This window comes from Limanda limanda, chromosome 11, assembly GCF_963576545.1.
Source record: "Limanda limanda chromosome 11, fLimLim1.1, whole genome shotgun sequence".
In the NCBI taxonomy this organism is placed as follows: domain Eukaryota; kingdom Metazoa; phylum Chordata; class Actinopteri; order Pleuronectiformes; family Pleuronectidae; genus Limanda; species Limanda limanda.
Genome location: NC_083646.1, coordinates 28,073,223 through 28,090,332, shown reverse-complemented (window position 1 = coordinate 28,090,332; position 17,110 = coordinate 28,073,223). Strand labels below are relative to the sequence as shown.

Genomic DNA, 17,110 nt, shown 5'->3' with positions numbered 1-17,110 from the left:
CAAATATGTGAACTCGGAAGAAAGAAAATCTGTTTCCAGTTTATTGAATAGCCCTCTGTTATTATTGTACACATTTTTACATCACTAAAATATCATTTAAAACCACAATGAGGAGAAAGTGGAATGTGTGATTATTGCCTGTTGCCCACTGACTGATCAGCATGAAATACATTTGGTACAATAATGTAGAGCAGATAGACAATTGAAAACAAAACTTAGGCAGTCATCAATTTTGAATGACTCAATTATTGAACAGTTGTCAATAACATGGATGGAAAGAGTGGCTTAAAAAGAGCAAATGACACATTTTAAACAAATGCATTCATGTTAGTAAATATGAGTAATTTCTGATGCAAATCCATTTGATAACTTATTGAATGACACTCTTATAGGGAATATTTGCACACTCACAACCCACAGTGTGAAATCCAAGGCACGCATCTCATTAAGATGCTGCTTCTCTCCAGTGCGTGCACTTCTGCATGGCTGAGCTGCTGTGAAAATGAGTGTGCAGATATGCATTGCCTGACAGGCTAATTTGGTAACAAACAGCATGAATGACTGTTGTTGTCTTTTAAATGAAATTTTTCATCAGAGCCCAGAGATGCTGACTACATAGCTGAATAAACCAAAGAGAGCATCTGGGTCATGTAAGGTTACAAACTGTATTTGCTCACACAGCGCTGTCAGTAGGTACCTGTCAAAGAGATCATGTTACCATACCGCGCAGAACAGCAGTAAGATGACATACAAGACTATTTCTTCCTCAAAGAAAATACAATACATACGGTCATAATCACATTTCTCTATCTTAAGGTTTTGTCCTTCTGCGTAGAACATCTACCTAACCACCTCAGTAGCAAATTTCCTCACTTGTTCATTTGCTTGGTATTTCTGAAACTTTCTGATCTAGGTTAGTGGCAGCAGCTCAGTTATCAAATCAGAAGACCGACAGGGTTCAAGGACCAGCTCACAGCTAAGCACAGTTCTGGAAATATGAGCTTGTCCTGAGCAAAAGCTACAGCTTGTAGCGTTACATAACTTTGTCAATGGACCCCAAGTCAAAGGTCCAAAGTATCCTGATGTCTGCCTGTGGTACAATGCGAGTCATAAGTGCTGGTACAAAAGTAAATCTGCATAGCAAAACGTTTCCAGAGAGAACAATTCCTTATCCTGTCATTTAAACATATGGTGATCATTTACAGTACAGATCAGTGGAGTGAATGTGACCCAGTGCCATTGAATTGCTCTGGGGAAACATTCTACAGCTTCCTGCCCTTGTTTACTCAGTTCTTGTGCAGTGGTTTACATAGATCATAGAATTGTAGTGGTGCAGCAGCTCATGCAGCAGGGGCAGGAGGGTCAGATATATTTGTTGGCTAAGTTCTGAACATCGTTCTTAGTGAACTCTGTGCTCTCGATAGCCGACAGATGCTCGAACAGATGGGTGATGTGGTGACGTTCATCCTTTTCCAGCAGCATCAGCACAATCTGCATAAACAGCACATCATCATTAATCACAAAAACCTCAGTTGCTGGAAACAATGTGGACAGATTATTCACAAAATACTTTAAATTTATAAAAAAGTAACATTCAGTTTGCATTTATAGAAACATTTTTAGATTGTACATTTTTCGGAAACAAAAAAGCGTGTTCCAATGAAGAGAAATCCTCTCTTACCGAGAACCTGTCCGTTGTGTGCAGATGGTTGAGGTGTTGGAAGACCAGATTGGGGTCTTTCTCCAGGAGGTGGGAGTCCAGCACCTGTACGATGAAGGTGATGGTGCGTCCGTCCAGCTGGCTGCTCAGGTACTGTGGAAGCATCTGCGGGACTGTGGAGGCCAGCAGGTCAGCACAGGCTGCAGTATTACTGCTACAGCGAGCTGCATTCAGAGCCTGGCCGAACTCGTAGACGTTTGTTGGATGAATGTTGATGATGAGGTCTTCTCCTCTGCAGCTGCTCTCCGAGGTAGGAATGGCTGTCACTTCCTCATCACCTTCAACCTGAGGAAGATCAACAAAGGTGATTTACAAAAGAAGGACTTCAGTTGTGGAGAAGTGTTAAGCTTTGAAGGAGAAAGACAGTGCTTCCTTAGTGTGCATGCAGTGCACACATAAAGACAATGACAAACATGAAAAAAAAGATTCCAGGTATGATCCCAACACGTAATTTACAGAGTTACAAAAAAAAGTGCAGAATTCACCTTTTTTATAAATTATTCGGATGTGCCATCATGATGTGTCATGATCATCATCGGATGTGCTCTGTCTTTCTCTAGTGTGGAGGTGAAACATATGAGACAAATCTTTGGAATCCTGCTCATTGTTTGCAGAGTGTTCCGTGTCTAGGAGTTGGTGCATGTGCATCAAGTCAATGGCTCCAACAAATACAGCTGTGATATAGAATACTGTGTGTTGCTCCTTTACTTTGGATATCTGCTCTTTACTTCGGGGCAGGTAGTGTGCAGGCTTGTCTGGCCTTGATATGTTCCCTACACAATCATAAGTGGATGGTGATGAGAGTGAGGAGACTCCGTTAAAGTTTCTCTATGTGCTAAGAAAAACATAACTATGATCCTAAAGCTGATTTCACACATGCACTGAACTCTGGAGATCCTCTGGACATTCTTTGGAGGGGCTGTATGAATGAACATTAATGTTGGGCTAAAAGCTGCAATGTCGTGGGTTGTAAGTTATAGTTGAATTTAGTGTTAACATAAAGGCTGTAACGGTTGAAAGAGTAAGAACTCAAACAGGACATTCTAAGTCTGTGGGACAGTTAGGAAATCGTTCTGAAGTGGATGCACTTGTTCTGTAGTTCAAACGATGGCCACTACACTGGACCATAAAACCCATACAGCCGAGCACTGATCGACAACCTGAGTTAGGCTGTGTCTATCGATATGTAGCCTCATATCTGGAGAGATGTGGGGAACTGAAAAGGCCGCCACATCGTGACAAACAACCATTCTTACAATATACACTTATATTTTACAATTTTAGAGTTAACCGATTAACCTAACCTGTCTTAGGACTGAGGAAAGAAGTCAGAGTACCTGGAGGGCACAACCGTGCTTCCCCACTGGTGAACAAATCCAGCAGAGGGGGAAAAATTATATGCTCTTTCCATGTGAACACCGTACCCTGGTTAAATTAGGCATCCACACTACATGTGTGTATACCTCTGTAATGGGGACAGTCTTTCTGGACTTGGCTTGTGAGTCGAGGGCCAGACTCTGTCTGAGCAGGACTGTGACTTCCTCCAGCTCCCTCTCAGCCTCCTGCAGGTTGGGGTCCTGCTGCAGCACCTCCTGCAGGTCAGAGGTGCATGCAAGGTAGTCCTGTTTGATGCAGAGACAAGATATAGCTTTACTCATAAAACCAATATATTCAAGCGGGTTTCATTATGTGATGATTTGAATTATCTTTTTCACACTTTTTAAGTTAAATTTATGGATTTCCCTCTGACCCCCTGTTTAAATGAACACATCAACGTATGACATTTGTCATTAATAGACAGTTTTGTTCAATCTGTTCACCTTAAGGCCTTTATTGGCCAGGGCTCTTCTGTAGAAGGCTTTCTTATTGGTCGGCTCTAGTTTCAGTGCTGTGTCACAGTCCTGCTTGGCTTCAGTAAACCTCTCTAGCTTCAAGTAGCAAAGGGCTCTACACAAACACACAAACACACACAATTAATTCAATTTGTCTGTGACTCGTCAGTTGTTTGTTACACAGATAAATTAATTAATTTCATATAAAAATACATGATGCATTAGACGAAATGTATACTATACATATTATATAATGTTCTCGGGGCTCAGCAGCTGTGTAATAGAAGTAATATATGTGTGTTTTCTCTGGTGTGGCTAACAAAACCCAACACACAAACACACACACAATAGGACATTTTTCATTAACATCACAGTTTCCTCTGTGATATAATCAACAATCTATGCCTGATTAAGTTGAGTGTGTGAAAAGAATGAAGTGAGACCTGCCTCCTGTATGCACCATGCTTTCTGATAGACAATATATGTTTGGTATTGGCTTTAGGATAAGTTGTGATAAACAAAGTGCTGAAGCAGGCAGCTGCTTTCTGAGCCTTGACTGTTCTACTCTTACCAACAATAGATCCTGACTTACAGCCAGTGACAGACTGATGACTAGTTGGGATTCATTGCAGTGCTGAATGCACCATCTGACAGGTGACAGCTGTGGATGATTGATCAGTCGGTTTTAATAAATCCAAACCAATGACTTAATTTTTCCAGGTGTTTTGTAACATCCTGCTTGATGATGAAATACACCATGAGAATGTAGAGTATCACAAAACCGAGAGGAACAGAAAGTGAAAGGACCACAGGAGTGTCCATGAGAGTGAAGATTCAGACCTGTTGGTGTAGACTGCACACTCCTCTGGCTTAAGTTTAAGGCATTCACTGTACTTTCCAAGTGCGTCCTGGTATTGGCCCTTCTTCACAAAATCATTCCCTTCTTGCTTCAACACTGTGAAACGAACTTCTGCTTTCCTCTCTGGAAGACAAAGTCAAGGGGTGATTACTTACCACTGCTTATTCAGACCAGTTCAACTGTCCTTTCTGGTGAAGCCATGAACCCACATTGACACTTAGCTGCTAAATTTAATTTCTTACAAAACCTAACATAGGGCTATGCGTCAGTCCTCTGTGCTACAGAGCTTGAAGGTTTAAACAAATCAATGTTGTGGTGGCTGGACATGAGGAATGAGTTAATTCAGCAATCAATCTGCTGCCTTCAGTGTCTTCAGGGAGAAAAAATTGCGCCAGCAGCTCCATTCTTTCATTAGAGTTTCAAAATAATAGCTGCAATATGGCCTTGGGAATAAATAAACTGCATGGTCAGTAAACAGAGGTAACACGTCCATTTATATAAAAGTTAGGCCTTTAACCTCCCTCTCCTCCATAGTCTATCATGGGGTGTGACAGAGAAACAGGAACAGAGAGCATCAGCTTATTCTTTTCAGTTCCTCTATGTTGATGTGAGCAGTGGAAGAGGAAATATCTTGATCCTTTAGTTAATTAAAAAATATGTAAGAATACCCCTCTCAAAGTAAAAAGTCGGCATTGAAAATGTAAGTTAAGTAAAGGTTGGAAATAACCCAACGTAGAAAAAAAGACGCTGTGAGCACTACACTGTTATATCTTGTATTAACAGATAATGCCTTTATGTGTACACAACTTTCATTCATCACTTTAGGGCTGAACGATTTGGGGAAATAATCTAATTGCGATTTTTTTTCTCCAATATTGCGATTTAATATGCGATTTTTTTATTTGATCCAATTTTTTTTCTCCAACAAAACGTAATGACTGATTTAAATATGACCAACACAATATATGATACATTTAGTGTTAAATAATATTTAAAATTATAGGTGTCTTACTGCTCCCAAGTCAGAAACATTTCACACAACTGAAACATAGAATTTGCCTCTACTATACTTACTTAAACTTACTATATAAATATTTTGTAAAATCAAAGTAAATAAAGTTCTAAATAAAAAACGGAGAAATGCACAGGCCACAAAGTCAAACAGTACAACTGCATGTATGAACAGTTTCCTGAAGTTAATGAAATGGTCCCACTCCTCAGACTTAGTGTGTTATGTCATCTAAAAAGTGCTTTATATTTTGTAAAATATAGAGAATAAATGCATGTAAATCTTCACTTTGTAATATTGCTTACTAATATCAAGAATAAATATGAGTATATGTATATGTAATACATATAATATTTATCATATAATACAGATGACTATTTAATTGCTGAAACAGAGAGAAAACTCAAGGGCTTAAAGTCTGTATTCCTATATCAGGTGCTACATGTTTCCTCCCACAGTGCAAAGACATGTAGGTTAGTTTAACTGGCAACTCTCCACTGCCAGTGAATGTGTCTCTATGTGACAGCACTGTTATTGACCTGTACAGGGTGTAGCCTGCCTCTTGCCCAGTGTCACCTGGGATTAGACACTGTGTGATCCTTGAGGAATAAGCAGCTGTAGCTAATGGATGAATGGACCGAGGCTTTTAAATAGTGCTCTCATTAAAATGTTTTTCACACTATGCATTTCTCAACTCAGAAATAAAGATGGGCACCAGAAGGCACAGGGCTACCTGGTCCTTGTGTCACACTTGTATTTACTGATCCAGAGGTTCCTTTAAGATCAGAGTGAAGGATTTACATGGGAGGCTCACTGTCAGCATGTGACTTGTCACGACTACTCCTATTGTTTACACTAATACGTGTGATCCTGTGTTGCTGTGAATATTATTCAAAGCATGTTTTATGATTTTTCTTCTAAAACACAAACCTGTGTCCCTGGCAGCCTTGTCTGCCCTGGCCTGGAGGACCTCTGCACTGGGTGGCTCTTCTCTGCGGTGGTGCTGAGCCGACAGAGGCACCAGGGGAATCTCCGAAAGTTTCTCCCTCCACTCTGGACCGTCCTGATCAATTAGTAGCCTGGTGATCCTGGAGGAGGTGCCAGATCAGCAAGTTGGTACTTGGATTGTAAACTGGACAGTTGACAGTCCCATATGAACAGGATATTGGAATGGTTCAGAGAAAATATGCAGGAAATGTATATGGAACTAAAACCAACATTGTTCAGTTTACAGATAAAGTACATGAACATGTATTAAAGCTTGGACCCTCTGATTCTCCAGAACACAAAGCAGCCAGGTTAGTTACTGCACTGTGTAACAGAGAACACATGCAGGGCCCTATTTAGCCTCTAGCCGGGACTGTTGAACACAAGCTAAAGCCATTTGCCAGTAATTAGAGTGTATGTGTTTGTTCATTTGATTTGGTTTGATTAAGTCTTGTGGTTAAGGTACAGTCCATTCTCTAAATTAAAAAATTAGAAGAAAATATTCAACAATCAAACAATAATGGATAGTAAGGACACTTTTTTCTTTGATCTCTTTCTCTGTACAAAGAACATGCTAGTCACAATCTTAAGAGTGGCTAACATTTCAATATAACCTACAGACAAAGGCTGGCTTTGTGTTGCTATCCAGACCAGTCAGAAATGTGAATATGAATGTTAACACTCATTCAGGCCTGTATTTCAGTGCTCATGTCTTCCTGTCCTCTGCGGCCTCTCAGTCAAGAGGTGATGGCTAATACCTGTTGGCGCTGTCATGTGCTGCCTGCACACTGATGTCTATCTGCAGGACAGTCTTGTAATCCACATAGGCCGTTCGGTAGCGCTCCAAGGACTCATAAGCCATGGCCCGGCGGAGGAGGGGCTTTAGGAAGAATGGCTGCAGCTCCAGAGCTCTGGTTGGTATTAATAGATGGGATAAGATAGAAGTAAAGGATCAAGTCTGCAGCTTCGGTTATAGATGCTGATGTCTGGTAGTACTGTCAATATTTGTGAAACTGAGATATTCAAATGAATATATTCCTCTGTGTAAGTAAATATATACAGATACATATATACCTAAAGTTGATATAGGTGTACAGCTGTACTGTTGTATCTGTAAGTACACTGTCACACATTGGTTTTCCTTAATTTTTTCATTAGAAATTGAATTAAAAGCAAACATGTATTTAGGCTTTCAAGAGAGAGTTCCCTCAAGTAAACCTGTGATTTCTACTCATAGAACCGCTTCCAAGACTGAAATCCCTCACAACCCAACCAGTTGCAAATTTCCTCATAACATGATAGTGATCTTCTACAAAATGATAGGGCTGTTATATAACAAATGATCTCACCTTGTGCAGTCCTGTATGCATTCCTGACTGTTGCCATCTTTCAAGTAACAAGCTGCTCTGTTAGAATACAGAATACATAGATCCTCTGGACTGTCAATCCCTGCACAGGGAGAGAAATATCATCACAAATATATCATACATAGAAAACACATTTCATAGTTTCCCTCTGGATATATGTGTCATCAATTCTACTAGGCTTCAAAGAATCTCTTGACTGCCTGTTTTTTTTTTAAATTCCTGCATATGTCTTATTACTTTTTTAGAATGTTGGGGTTGTTGGCTGAATCAGTTAATTTATCACTAACAGAGGCACTGTTGAAACATGGGAATTCTGCTTAGGTTTATTTTAAATTGCGAAAATCTTGTGCTAGGTGTTTATTTGTGATCCTTTAATGATGGAATAAAGAATTTATTTGTTAGCATCAACGTGGGAAGTGTAACTTTTAAAAAACTCCTTAATAATAAGAAAATAACCTAAAGTTGTATTCACACATTATATGCCTTTTAGAGATGTATGATTATGAGCACATGTTCCTAGACAAAAGTTCTCATTTGTTTGCAGGACTGACAAGATGAAAAACCAAACAGTCAGTGAAATCCAATGAAAAGCCTAACCCTAACCCTAACAAATTTAAATAAGTTTTCCTTAACAACTTGCTCTCACAGCATATTTGCTTTTCTCTCTGCTCACCTTATTCATTTATTTTTGTCATTACTAATGCGGGCAAATCAGATAGCCCTTCACTAAAGTCTGACTAACATTCTTCTATAATCTTTACGAATTATGTCATCAGAGCATGCCACATGAAATCAGAATATGGATGATATCAGTTTGGGAAGGATGACAATGATGTCTCTGCAAATGCTCACAGTTTTGTTATTATAACAGAGTGTGTTAAAGGTATTAACTAGGCCATCCAAACACATACCCAAACATTTGATGTTTACATTTAAGTTTCTTTTAGCTGTCTGTGCATGTTCAGTGAGTTTAACAGGGTTGCCAGAGTGTAACTTCTTCACTATCCTGAGCTGTAATCTGCACCACACATAGCCTTCAATACATCAGTCAGATGATGGACCGTGGATAATGTTTATGTCCAATCACTTAACCATCCTCTTGCAGAGTTGGCAATGAGTGTATTATAGTGGATCACAGAGAGAGTGTTTGATGTTGTGTCAGGCCTGACGAGCAGCAGTTTCTCTGCCTCCATCGACCATTCTCTCGCTCTCAGTAAGAATTATGGCTGTGGTCCCACAGATTCATTTCACAGTGAGTGGTGAGCAGTCATGTGACCTGGACAGGCTGAGCTGAGAGGCTTAGCACCAGGCTGAGGCTAAAACAGAAACACTGTCCATATGCAACACAACAGACACACTGTGACGCATCACTTTAGGGACAGTCTCTACATACATCAACAAACAGCCTTTTAACTTGTTTAGCTCTCTTTGAAATCATTTAACCATTTCATTACTGTATGTATGCGAGGGTGGTGGAAGTTATTGTTTCGGCTTTTAAGGTATTCACAAGAAAGTACATTTTGATGTGTGTGTTTGTTTTTGACAAAATATATACTGGAGTGTGATTAAAAGGAACAAAATGTCTAGAAACCACTAGTATTATAGTGGCAAGGTCATGCAAAACCTTTGACTTACAGTAGCACTCACCAGTTACAGTAAACCATTTCAAGAGCTTTGATGACTAAAACCATGAAGCAACATTTATTCAAATATGGCTGAGACTGGTGATCAAACATCAGTCAGTTATATTGAGGCTGTTTGTGTCAGAATGTTTATATCATCAACATTATATGTTAATGACATTGAGGCACACATCTTTTCTATGGTGTCATACATCAACCATACATTGATTTGCTCACTACATAACTGAATTAACAGTCACTTTAAACTATAACGACAAGAAAAGCATCACCAAAAACATCTCCTCAAACCTACCTGAATCAGAATAGCCCTGGATGGCTTGTGAGTATTTATCCAGTGCATCGGAAAACTGTCCATTTTTAAACAGCAGGTTTCCTTCGTTTTTTAGCCGGGACAGGGTTGGGGGCAGGGCTCCACACGGGGCATCTAGGTTGATAGTTTCCCTTGCTGTTCCTCCAACTGGAGTCCCCTTTCCGCTGCTGCCCTGGTCAGTCTGGACTGAGGCTGTTGAGCCCCTCTTGCCTGTTCCATTGGCTACCTTGGACTCCTGTGGGACTTTGTACTTGTCTGAGCTGCCTCCTTTGCTCCTCCGGTGTCCTGTGTTAGAGTTGCTGGACTCACTGTGTGGACCCCCGTCCCCTCTGCTGTGGGGCTTCTTCTGAGCGTTACCCATGTCTCCCCTCTCGACAGGAGAAGCAGAGCTCTCCCCTCCCACAGGCTGGCTGGGTTCAACCAGAGAAGCTAGAATAGAGAGGAGAGAAGAGAGAGGCAGACAGAAGAGGGGTGGGCACACCCACCGGAAGGAGTCAGTGGTTACATCACAGTGGGGGAGGGTTGGACACACAAGACACAGCCAGTTCATAGAGGGAGTTCCAGGAAGCAGCCACTCTTGACAGTGAATGAGCAAAGTCAGGGTGGGGGCAGGGTGGATAGCACGCATGCATAGTATGTCACGTTATGCAGAGGAAAGTTTCCTCTCTCTGTGCCACAACAGAAAATAGCCACACGTTTTCTTTAGAGCGTAAGTGGTTCGAGGGCTATTCCAGTTCTATTCGGGCTCTTCAGGGGTTTTAGTCAGCTGACACTTTTTGAACAAATGAACAAAACATTTTTTTAAATCATTTAAATTTGACCATTAAAGAATTATGAATAAGACATAATCTAGGTGGTAGCTGGTCTGTATTTATATAACACTTCTTTGGTCTTGATGACCCCACAGTACAGGTTTTGAGTGGGACATTTTATTGTCAGCTCTGTCTAAATAATGATGTCTATCCAAATTATGTTAAACATATCTTCTGCATCTCTGTAATACAATTACAATGCCACTTATAATGCTGGCTGATAGATGCATTGGTCAGACTCAACTGTATGACTAAGCAAATTAAGTAATTTTTACCACCACAGGCCTATTGATTTAATTAATTTGGTTCTTTGGTTGTTAATTTAAGTGTGCCAGCAATAACTGATGTATGAGGGAGTGATAATCATTCAGCAATCAATTAATGGCTTCACAGCAGCACAAATGCTAAAATAGGGAACAATCCCCTAATTGAACTAAAGAGATTGTCTAGAAACAAATTTCTGGATGGATTCAGGGAATTATTAATTGTCACCTGCTTGTTTATAGAGTTTTGTCTGTGTGCAAATCAAGGATATAGATATTTATTATATAGAGTCAGTGAAAATAACATACCTTCTGCTTTTGTGTCATCGTTGCTGTTGTCATATTCCTCCTCTTCCTCTTGGATGAGGATTTGTTTGCCTTTTCTCTGATGCTCTGGTTGACTTTCCTTCAGCTTCTCCGTTTCAGAAAGAAGTTTCTGTACCACAAATAATACACAAATATTAGAATTTAACAACAGCAGAAAACCAACCAGGTTCAGTTAAGTAAAAGTCAGCCAAAGTTATACATGCATTGATACCACAATCATATATATTATATATTGACTATTGAAATCATTGATGTCATTCTCCATTTGTAGCAGAGTGCGATTGATACACTGACTATAATTCCCTGATCTCACACAACTACAGTGACATCTAGTGGACAAGGGGCTCCTGGCAGGTAATAACTAACTAACTACTTTGCTGACTTACTTTGGCTGTTACGTTGTGAGGCTCCTCCATAAGAACTATCCTCAGGTCTTCGACAGCCAATTCAAATTGACCCATGTGCTTGTGCACAGTGGCACGACGTAGCAGGGCTGTTCATAAAAAATACACACATTCATACATTACGCACATATAAGTTCTTGTATGCTGCTGTGTTTAAAGTTATAATTGTAGCACATCAAACAACGTAACATTTCACATGATAGTAGGTCTGTTTGCAAGCACTGTAATAGGCTATTCCAGTTGAAGTTCAGTAAATAACGAAAAGCACCTTTCACATTGCCTGGTTCCAGCTCCAGAACACGCTGGCAGTCGGACATTGCGTCGTACCAGTGCTTGAGATTGATCTCGGCCTGGGCTTTGTTGTTGTATGCAGCCACAGTTGGTAAAATGGAAAGGCTCCTATCATGGAAGGCCCCGAATAAAACAGATCTTTCTTTACCATGGACAAACACTATGAGGTACAGTTGATGGAAAAAATCACACTTTCATTGAAAATAGTAGTCATTGTGATTAAATGCCAGACCAAATTATCAATCCCACCTCAGAGACGTGAAACACTTTCAATTATAGATGATGTTGTAAAAGTAATCTGACCTGGAATAGTACAAAACTGCCTCCACATAATCTTTGACTCTGAAAGCTTCGTTGCCTTTGTCCTTTTCACGATTTGCCAGGAGGAGCTTCTCCTGTTTGGTCAGACCTAGACGGACAGTTTTGGAAGAGACCACACATTTCACATACATACCCACACAACTGAAGTATACACAATGCTTTGCAATGACCACAAAAAAAATATCATGTTATACAAAATACATTACATGATGCATCCACTTTTGTCTTGAGTTTAGAATGTCCTTTGGTTATAATGGCTGGAGGATTGTTGTTGTTGACTACATTCCCATCAATCCTTTCACATTCTCTTTCCACATCAAAGCTGGAAAAAGAGCAAACTATATTTGTCTATTTGACAATCTGCAGAAATTATTAAAACATCAACAACACCTAATCTTAGCTATGGCTTTTTTTTACAGAGTAAAACTCTTGGGAACCCTTTTGTGTATAGTGGCTGCAGCTGCTGTAACAGAGTGTAGAGACAAAATCACTCACATGTCCCATTCTCGATAATCACGTTGAGGAGTGCATTTTTTAGGATTCTTCTTTTCCTGGGCATTTAAAGTCTATGATGACATAACATTTCATCCAACAGTTTTTTGTATGCATACATGTCCATAGTTATGTACATTGGTGACAACAACTGTTACCTCAGTAAGTAGAATGGAGCAATGAGAACCTCTTATTGGTGGAATATTTTTTTTCACCAGATCATCAAACACTGTCTGTTGTTTCGGTGAAGTTTCAGTCTTTTTGGTTTCTTCTTGCCATGTCTGTAAAAACAAAATCTAGTAAAACTCAATCAATCAATAAATAAAATACTCTACCTTGCATCTCATACCTTCAACTCCTCAGCAATTAGGTTCCACTCATCTTTTGAGAGGCTGGCTGCTGTTGCGACTAAGTTTTCCTTCCTGAGGGCTGGGCTCCTAGGGTGCAGTTTCTCCAAGTGACTCTCACAGAACTCAATCAGGTGAGGATAAATGCCCTCGTGACCAGACCTTTACACAAAGTAAAACAATGTTTTCTGAAATCCTAATAATGCCAAGTGTATCAGACTTTGTATCAGATATTTACTTAGGTTGTGCCTAACCCTTTAAAAAGTTGTAAGTTGTATATTTGATTCATATATAATCTATGTGATAGTGAACAATTATCGAATGGATAATAGCTAACAAACACAAATAATAGTAGAAACTTGACAATCATATACTTTCTTTTCACACCTCGAGCTCATGTGGATTTTACCTCAGCACTTTCAGAATCTTCTCCAGGTATTTCACATTTTTGCATTTTTCAATGTAATTATAGTCCAGGTGCTCCACAGGGACACTATAGTCAACGATGGTGGATTGGCTATGAAGAGCCAAAACTGAATCTGCACTCATGCCTGCAAAGAATTTTAGATACTTACGAGTCAAACACTTTACTCAATCAAAAAGTACAACAAATCGACAAGGACAAACATGGACATAAGCAGGCAAATGCCAATGCAAGCAAAGGAGTAAATAATACAAATAGAAATGAATTAAATGAATGCAGAAATAGTCGTTTTCTGTAAATATGTATTCATACATGGCAGCCATGCCTTGGCTGCACCAGACAGAGAACAACTGGTGGTGGAAGGACATGTCGTCCTGTTTACACGATGAAGTTAGCTTGGCAGCTCTGAATGATATATAGCTACTGCTAGCTTATAAAAGGGAGCTAACCCAACGTGATTGTTAATTTAGACTGCGTTGTCTCAACAGAACGTGCGCTTCGTATTTGGGTCAAAACAGACAATCTTTACCCATACACTGTTAAAAGTGACTTAAACTAGAGAAATGCTACCAAAGTTAAAATAAATAACCTTACCTGCTGCTGTTTGTTGAAAGTCTTCTCTGAAGAGTGGGCTGTGTTACTATGGTAACAACGCAGGGCAGGCCAGATCACAGTAAGGGGAAGCCCAAATCGTGGCAGCCGTAACTAGTATAGGCACTTCCGGTGTCAATAGAAACTGTCAATGTAAAGGCCGCTGCCTTCGATGCCAAAATGTTTAAAGGCTGCCTTTGTTGCCACACTGTTCGGCATCATCCTTTGTTGCCACACTGTTTGGGGCAGCTGGCTGATGTTTGTGATTTATTCAGTAACATATATAGGCTACTGGTTTATGAAAGTGTATTAAATAGTTTGTTAGCTCTTATGGGGGTTGGACTCAAAATGAATCAAAAAAAGCCCAAACTCAAAGACTATTCCCACTATCAGTTACAGTGCGACTGATACTGTGCCTGTGAGTAAACTGTGATAAACCAAAGATAAATTAAATTTGTATCCTTGCCTTAAATTCTACATAAGATTGTGAATAACTCCATGATAGCAATGATGCATAGAGATGCGTCTGCTCATTTTGCAATTTGTTGATTACACCTGTACCAAAGTAGATGGAAATACCACAAAGGAACAACGTTTTTAGTTACGGTAGGACCAGAAACACTCTTCATTTATATTTATGTTCTCTCTAGGCTGAATAACTGTATTCAGTGTTTTTGTGTTACAAGACAGCAAAGAGAGACTCACAAAATGTTACTTTTTACTTATTTTACAATATCATAAGTTGGCCAAAATGTTTTCCTTGTGACGGGATTTCATAGTCATTCTCCAAGGACTCTTAGTTAAATACACTAACATCGATAAGAACATTTAAAATAGACCTTTAATTAGTCCTTCATCTTCAAGTTATAAACTTCTATGGTGTAAAAGCATCAGTGAGACAAATGACAGACGGAGCTGGACACAACAAATATCTACTGACCACTACTTTGCCCAAGTTTTATTCTCACATTATCAGTATTTATATGAATTCCGTTAACTGACAATGACTCCACGGACAGCAATATTGATACAGGCTGGCTTATCTTGTTAAAATAAAGTGAAATGTACTGACATTGAAGGAAACTGTTATATATACTTTCCTGGCTAACCAGTCATTTCAAGTACCTCTCCACCAAGGTTACCATGTACAACTAGAAAACTGATGACAGATAGACATTAACAATGTGTAAATAATCGCCCTTTTTTAGGTTTGAGTAATTTGTGCAAATGCAGATCATGATAACTAAATTAAAGCATTTAAATTAAATTATAGCATTGAATATTGTAATGACTTATTGTTTAAGGATGGTCATTTTAAAAATGGAACCTTAAAAAGGGCTACAGAGCTGCAATAACAGACACAAACAGCAGGTTTTACATTTGTCACTGTAAGCAAAGGTATTGTAGTAAAAAATGGGTTAAAGTGACTTTAATATTTAAAAACTCAAGGCACGAACATTAATTGGCTAATGATACATTCATAACAGCTTCTTACCATCATCATTTCAGACAGAGGAGTAAAGTCATAGAAAATGTTAATCTTTTTATGTAACTCATTGAAAAGAAAGCAGTGTTCCAGTTTCAGTCATTAAGCATCATGTTCCACCGGCAATAACTGCCATGTCCTACCACATTCGTGTGTACCAGATTGTTGTACATCGTTTTAATAACAGATCAACTGTCTATCAACATCTAAAAATGATGCCTGGATAAAGGTCATTACACAGAAAGACACAACATTCCCATTGGCAAAAGAAACTGCTTACATCACCTTGGCAGTCGTGATATGATTTGCAGACTTTTCTGTGGATCGGAAAATACAACTGACTCAGTATTTGTATTATAAAACACTATAGGCTAACACACCTTGACATTTTCTCTACCCCAAGACCTAAAGCTGCTAGACTTAAGACAAGAGAATCAAAGAAATTTACTAATAATTTTGCAGATAAATGGAAACTAAAAATACCATTTAAGAAAAAGTACCTAATTTGCATATCTGCAGAAAAAGACCAGACACTGAATCAGATAAAGATAGGCACAATAGGCTAAATAAATATACATATGGAAATACAGGAATTTACAGATGGTAGTGCAGTTAAATGTCCACCTGTCACTTGTTGCACCTTGTTACAGTGCAAAGTTATAATAATGTCCTCAAAAGTTTTTTGACGGCATGGAACATGTAATATAGCCTAAACGTATCCAAGAGTAATATCACTTAATTTTTAAATGCAGTTAAAAAAAAACAATTAATGTGGCGACGCAGGCGAGCTAGTTCTGGCAGGCAACTCGAGCTGTGCTGCACCAATCATGTGACATACCTCACTCTCAACAACCATCTATATTACACACCCACCTCATCAAGTGGTCTATTTAACCAGAGAGACATTTCCCATCAACCCCTCTTGCTCGCACTGCTGCTGCAGTATTGCCACCAGTTACTTCAGCCCCTCCACCACCCCAGCATCCACCTGTAGGCTCCAACGGGGGGATGACAAGTATTTGCTCATCACTCTCATCATTCCTGTGTAATCATGTGGGGGAGTGATTAAGTTGGAGCCTAGACGCCAAACACTAAACCTGTAGAATGCTGAATGTTCAAACGTGAGTTGTCTGACTGAACTTATATGAGGACAGAAAACTTAAGAGAAAAAAATTATATCCCCTTGATCTTTAGGGAAACCTAGTGTTGTAGCCCAAACGCTCATTTACATTATGTGCTGACTAGTCAACTTATTTTTCCATGGAGACTGGATTTCTTTGGCTTTGAATTTTTTTTAAATTATGTTATTTGTTCTGGGTCGCTGTTAGGAGTCTGAAGTGTGGCACAGGCGCATCTTGTGGAATCTAACAAGTCTTGTTAAAGTTTGACTAAACAAGGTGCGTCATCCTCTGCCCTTAACCCTCAACAGCAGTAAGGAAAAACAACAAAAAAAATATTTTAACTGGGTAAAAAGAACGTAGAAACCAGAGAGAGACACATTTTCGTGATCCCTCTCCCGGGACGGGCAGAAGAACAATAGATGCCACGTGTAAAGGAGAACATCAGAAAGCTAAGAGTATTTGAAGCATTGATTAGAATAAACACTTTGTAGCATAACGGAGAGT

The 17,110-nt window shown here is 39.4% G+C and overlaps 1 protein-coding gene across 1 annotated transcript; it reads right to left on the bottom strand.

The window, feature by feature from the left end:
* Positions 1 to 19: 19 nt before the first annotated feature.
* On the bottom strand, positions 20 to 13,533 carry LOC133013961 (sperm-associated antigen 1-like). The gene is made up of 18 exons (XM_061081050.1): positions 13,394 to 13,533; positions 12,987 to 13,146; positions 12,796 to 12,918; positions 12,641 to 12,711; positions 12,352 to 12,467; positions 12,128 to 12,233; positions 11,802 to 11,932; positions 11,516 to 11,622; positions 11,112 to 11,238; positions 9,710 to 10,156; positions 7,757 to 7,856; positions 7,166 to 7,318; positions 6,351 to 6,508; positions 4,393 to 4,534; positions 3,541 to 3,667; positions 3,184 to 3,342; positions 1,682 to 2,005; positions 20 to 1,491 (listed from the first exon to the last, which is right to left on the bottom strand). Exons 1-18 carry the CDS (start codon positions 13,531 to 13,533, stop codon positions 1,363 to 1,365), a joined length of 2,820 nt encoding a protein of 939 aa, XP_060937033.1. The 3' UTR covers positions 20 to 1,362.
* Between the last annotated feature and the right edge of the window lie 3,577 nt (positions 13,534 to 17,110).

Coding starts and splice junctions, on each gene's coding strand:
- LOC133013961 (XM_061081050.1), bottom strand. CDS start 13,533: ATGAGTGCAGATTCAGTTTTGGCTCTTCATAGCCAATCCACCATCGTT. Junction 11,933..12,127: donor GCAGTTTTGTACTATTCCAG/GTCAGATTACTT, acceptor CTTCCATGATAG/GAGCCTTTCCATTTTACCAA. Junction 10,157..11,111: donor CGATGACACAAAAGCAGAAG/GTATGTTATTTT, acceptor TCTCTATTCTAG/CTTCTCTGGTTGAACCCAGC.